General features: G+C 39.6%; 2 protein-coding genes across 2 annotated transcripts in view; both read right to left on the reverse strand.

Moving 5' to 3' along the window:
• Positions 1-5916, reverse strand: part of LOC115118252 (B-cell receptor CD22-like) — a 47398-nt gene extending 41482 nt beyond the window's left edge. Inside the window, exons 1-4 of the mRNA XM_065015279.1 lie at positions 5401-5916; positions 4321-4539; positions 3898-4101; positions 617-623 (exon numbers count right to left, since the gene is read on the reverse strand). Of these exons, the coding sequence (XP_064871351.1) occupies positions 617-623; positions 3898-4101; positions 4321-4539; positions 5401-5767 (797 nt within the window). The 5' untranslated portion in view covers positions 5768-5916. The remainder of the gene's footprint in view (positions 1-616; positions 624-3897; positions 4102-4320; positions 4540-5400) is intronic.
• On the reverse strand, positions 2125-3641 carry LOC135568495 (B-cell receptor CD22-like). Its single transcript, XM_065015280.1, has 6 exons — positions 3620-3641; positions 3265-3384; positions 2899-3162; positions 2604-2694; positions 2460-2514; positions 2125-2364 (listed from the first exon to the last, which is right to left on the reverse strand). Exons 1-6 carry the CDS (start codon positions 3639-3641, stop codon positions 2125-2127), a joined length of 792 nt encoding a protein of 263 aa, XP_064871352.1.
• Positions 5917-6000: the final 84 nt, after the last annotated feature.

Here is a 6000-nt window from a genome sequence, read left to right on the forward strand (position 1 = left end):
AGGTCTTCTTGGTTTGTTAAGTTCAGGTCTTCTTGGTTCTGGGTTTGTTGTGTTTAGGTCTTCTTGGTTCTGGGTATATTATGTTCATGTCTTCTTGGTTTGTTGAGTTCAGGTCTTCTTGGTTCTGGGTTTGTTGTGTTCAGGTCTTCTTGGTTCTGGGTTTATTGTGTTCAGGTCTTCTTGGTTCTGGGTTTATTGTGTTCAGGTCTTCTTGGTTCTGGGTTTGTTGTGTTCAGGTCTTCTTTCTGGTTTATTGTGTGGGTTTGTTTATTGTGTTCAGGTCTTCTTGGTTCTGGGTTTGTTGTGTTCAGGTCTTCTTGGTTCTGGGTTTGTTGATTCTACTGTAGATCTCAGAGGGGTCCTTCTCAGCTGTTTGTGCCGCCACGGGTCTGAAGAGAGAGAAACAGACATTTTAAAAATCTGCATCCCAACTCAGGTCAAAAGGAGCACACTAAATAGGGAACAGTGTGCCATTTGGAACGCAAAGAGAGAACACATTCTAAAAAATCATCATGACATCCCTCCCTCACTATTGTCATAGTAATTGTCTTGAGATGTCCATTGTTGGGTTCATAGTTTAAGGATATAACATCAAAAGTGGCCACTAGGGGTCAACTTTTCTTCTTATTGATGACATCTCCTACAATAAGCAGCAGCAGCATATGAATGACCTTAATGCAGAATATGGTCACCTGTGTGACAGCAGTGAGGCGGTTACAATTCACAGCAGTTTATTGCACATCCTCGTCCTGTTTCTGGTGTTGAGGCATGAATTACCTTAATGCAGAATATGCATTATTGATGGCATCATCATTGTCTACTCCTCCAATGAGCATATGGCCATAACTACATATGAGAACACTGAGGTTCGGACCAAGTAATTATTTTCTCATTTAAATATAATCACATTCTAATACAAATAATGTACATAATAAAGAAAATGAATTACGGATAAACGTCTAAATATTGCTCCCAGTGATGGTCAAAGCTCAGAACTCTTATATTCTTGATGTGACTAATCGCGCCTGCCTCTTAGTGAACGAGTGGAATTCTGAACAATGGTTTGATTGTTATGTTCTCCTGCGTCTCCCTGGATTTGCGTCCCTGATTTTCAGCAGCACATTCACCATTTTCTCAGAAGGATAATAATTCCCCTTCTCGCGGCACAGGCCGAGGGCGACGTGAAACGCACTACCCCAGGCTGCAGGTTGCTCTGCTAACAGTGTGTTTGCGAGATGCCGGACAAAAGGCAATTTTTAAAACCATCCCACCGTGTCTAAAGACATCAACCAATCAAAACATCACACTCAGAGAATGAGATCACAGCTGGTAAATAGTCTCTTATAGATACATACTGTATGTCAGTCAGTCAGGTTGGAGGATAGCTACCGGAAGACACTTCTATTGCAGTAACATTGAAGGGGTCTGGTTAGTGTTACTTAGCCAGCTAGAAGGATGAAGTAAGACGCTAACGTTAATCGGAGCCGACCTCAGCAGGAGAAACAAATATGCTGCTAAGTCCTTTACAGAGAACAGGCTACTGAGACAGACAGTGATGTGGCGATCAGTGGAGAGGCTGAGGCAGGCTGCAATGCAGGTAGAAGTAGAGGAGACAGAGAGAGAGAGGAAGGAAGCAGAGGGAGAGGTTATTACAGTGGTTCCCAAACTTTGGGTCGGGGACCCATATGGGGTCCCCTGAGAAAGTCTGTACTAATCTAATCAAACAACTTAGGAACATAAAGAAACATCACCACAGGACCTTTCTTCCCTATAGTTCTACATTATAATACTATCAACATGCAAACAATACAGTTCTAAAAATGTCACAGGTGTTTGCTTCTTCTCTGATTAGTGTGTCAGTGTGAATCATTTCCCATATTTCCTCCCTTTCAGGTGTATAACATTACAACATTGTAACTAATAGGCTATGTGATTGTAGATAGACTGAGGTGAAATAACCTACAGCAGCCAAGGTGATAATGCCCCCCCCCCTCCACCCCCAACCTTCCAGCAGCAGCAGCATACTGGACACCCAGATTAGGTTGTAAACAAGCTTCTCCTTTAATGCTGTGTGTTCACAATGTTCTAGTATTGACTCTATGTTGCTGTAATGGCAGAATATGCTCACTGGGTGGCAGAACTGGGGCGGTTGAATTCCACAGCAGCGTATTGGACATCTTGGTCCTGTTTCTGTGGTTGATGCAGCTGGACGGTGGAGTACAGAGGCACTTCCTGGTATCTGGAGCGAGAAAAGTGGACGCTGGCGTAGTGAACATCATCCTGGTCATCTGTGGCTGCTGTCTGTGCTGCAGTAGAGGTCATGGCCATGCCTGAGATGTTGTCATACACTGGACTAGAGTCTCCCTGATGGAGAGAGAGAACAGACAACATGAGGAGTGGAAATGTTCCACAAAGAATACACAGTCATCACAGTCTCCTTCTGATTCCAACAGACTCACCTGTCCATCGTCTGCTGTGTCTCTTGTGTCAGAGGGGGATCTAGAGGCCTTCTTCCTGTTTTTTAAATTTATTTATTTATTCTTGAAACAAATTAAGTTAATAAAAAGTGTTAGGGTGAAATAATCTTTAAAAGAATCACTTACCTGAACCACATGAAGCCAGAGAAACAGAGGATGAGAACCAGAACAACCACTATGATTCCTACAGCTGCAGTCACAACTGATGTTTGTTTCCCTAAATTAAATTATGGATGATACGAGTACTGGCATTTTATAAAGTGAAAATAAACATAGTCCAGGACAATAATACAATATTTGTTAACTGATCTAATCTCAACGTATATATAATTATTAAACAAAGTACAATAAGCCAATGTATAACTATTAATAATAGCTTGAAATCTAATTTTGTATTGAAATATATAAGGTGGAACTTCACCTGGTATAATGATCATCAGAGCTGTAGAGTTCCTAGATCCTCTTCTATTCCAGGCCTCACAGTGGTAATGTCCACTGTCCTTAGACTTGAAGTTACTGATGTTGTACATCTGTCCACATCCATTTAGAAAAGTCTTATTTTGAAAGTACCAGGTGTATTTGTCCACAGGTGGGTTGGCATCACTGCTGCAGGTCAGAGTCACTGAACTGCCCTCCACTATTTCACCAGAGGGACTGACTGACACTGAGGTGTTCTTTGGGCCGTCTGGTGGACAATATGTAACAACAGTGTTTTAAATAGTGTTTTACTTGTTATTGAAATATGAATTTAAATGTGATCCTCTGATTAAAGATGAGGTGAACTTACACTGAACGTCCACAGACACAGAAGAAGAGTTGAGACGTCCATATTTATTCTCAGCCTCACAGTAATATTCTCCTCTGTCCTCAGAGATGATGTTAGTGATGCTGTAACTCTGTCCTGATGCTTTTGTCAAAAATATATTCTCTGTTAATATCAAAACTTCTAAAACTCTAACTCACACAAAACGTGGTGAGGTTGACGTTGAAGACTTCTTGTACCAGGTGTATTTGTCCACAGGTGGGTTGGCATCACTGCTGCAGGTCAGAGTCTTCACTGACCTTCTCACTGAGCTGTACTTTACTCCACTTCATCCATGTTAATGGTCCTACCAGATCTCATTCTGGGACTGAGTACTGACACTGAGGTGTTCCTTGGTCCATCTTCTTGATGTAAAAGATCAGTGGGTCATTTGCCCTCCAAAAAGGGACTACTGTACAAAATAAATCAGGTACAAATGACTTTTAGATCCATCTACAAACTTTCATGTGGAGCAATATGTACTTTTCCCCCAAGGTTCTCTATATGACCCTCACAATGACTTGATTCTCAGATACAGTCACTCTTTATCCCCAAGATGATCCATTCAAGTATCATGTGGAGCCAATATCTGTGATTCTCAATGTTAATATACCAAACTATCCCCAAGGTTCTCTATATGACCCTCATACCCTGGTGCTGAGCTCAGATCTTCAGCCTCCATACCAGACCATTTAGTAAACCAGAAAGCTTGTTTGATCTCATGATAACTGGGATATGTGTAAGAGCAGGATATGTTCACTGTTGACCCCTTCAAGGCACAGATACTCTGATGGGTGTAAGTCACACTCCAACACTTCTGACCTTAAATACAATATAACATCTCATAAATATTTTATTACAATATCTTCCAGTATACACTGATGTTGTTTATGAAGTAGAATACAACTAGTTAACCAGTTTACAGTAGTGAAAACCATCATTACTAAACAATGATCGATAATCATTGATTAATTGACAAAAGTCTCGACCTGAACCAAACTGTATTTATATGAAATGTGTTTTTAAAAAGTCCAGACTCACAAATTGCAGGAGAGAGGAGATTCTCATGGCCTTTTACAGCACAGGAGTAACTGTCTTCATAGTTACTGGAGACTGAGTCTTTGTACTGGGGGGAGGTGCTCTCATCTAGATGTTGTCCATTCTTGTACCAGATGTAGGTGGGGTTGTCAGTCAGAGTACAGGTGGTGCTACAGGTCAGTGTCTTATCCTGATGTCCACCAGTCACCTTCACCTGAAGACCTGGAGAAAAAAACAATATCACTGTAAATCCCTTTATCACTGACTTATCACTCTAATACAAAGATGGAGGAAATCCTATGTTATACAGACATAAATACAAACCAAGACATTTATCCTGAACTAAATGGAATTCAACAGTTTAACTATATTGAATGTAACTGTACCTGTAACAGACAGAGTGATTAAACACATCAATACTATATATAATATCACTGTACCTGTAACAGACAGAGTGATTAAACACATCAATACTATATATAATATCACTGTACCTGTAACAGACAGAGTGATTAAACACATCAATACTATATATAATATCACTGTACCTGTAACAGACAGAGTGATTAAACACATCAATACTATATATAATATCACTGTACCTGTAACAGACAGAGTGATAAACACATCAATACTATATATAATATCACTGTACAATACTAAACACATCAATACTATATATATCACTGTACCTGTAACAGACAGAGTGATTAAACACATCAATACTATATATAATATCACTGTATAATATCACTGTACCTGTAACAGACAGAGTGACTAAACACATCAATACTATATATAATATCACTGTACCTGTAACAGACAGAGTGACTAAACACATCAATACTATATATAATATCACTGTACCTGTAACAGACAGAGTGATTAAACACATCAATACTATATATAATATCACTGTACCTGTAACAGACAGAGTGATTAAACACATCAATACTATATATAATATCACTGTACCTGTAACAGACAGAGTGATTAAACACATCAATACTATATATAATATCACTGTACCTGTAACAGACAGAGTGACTAAACACATCAATACTATATATAATATCACTGTACCTGTAACAGACAAAGTGACTCCAGGATCACCAGTATATTTCCCTCTGGTCTGATCTGTTATAAATCTGAATTTGTACTCAGTTGAGTCACTTTCTCTCAGGTCTGTGATTGTCAGGGTGTGTCCATTCGTCTTATCACTACGGTACGTCACACGACCTTTGTAGTCTGTGTCCTTTCTCAGACTCACATAAATCTCCACATCATACTTTTTAGTGAACCAGAAGGTTGTTGTGACTTTATGCCAACTGGGATATGTGTAAGAGCAGGACATCTCCACTGTTGACCCCTTCAAGGTACAGATACTCTGAGTGGTGTAGGTAACACTCCAGCCTTTCTGACTCAGTACCACTGAAACACAGTTAGACATCACAAGGACGTTACATTAAGTTCAAGGTCTTTTGACTCACACTAACACTTTGTTCCATAGTTGCTGAGTTGAGACATAGATACTCTTTGGTTGAGTGTGAATGAAAACCACAGATAAGCTTCACTCAGTGAGGTGTGAAAGAAAACAATTTAAAGTGAAGTGGAGACGCCAAATGTGTCGACAGTAGAACATAAAAATGGTTGTGCTTTTAGAAATATCTGTAGATCGATAAA

The sequence above is a fragment of the Oncorhynchus nerka genome, unplaced genomic scaffold (genome assembly GCF_034236695.1).
Source record: "Oncorhynchus nerka isolate Pitt River unplaced genomic scaffold, Oner_Uvic_2.0 unplaced_scaffold_1556, whole genome shotgun sequence".
NCBI lineage: Eukaryota > Metazoa > Chordata > Actinopteri > Salmoniformes > Salmonidae > Oncorhynchus > Oncorhynchus nerka.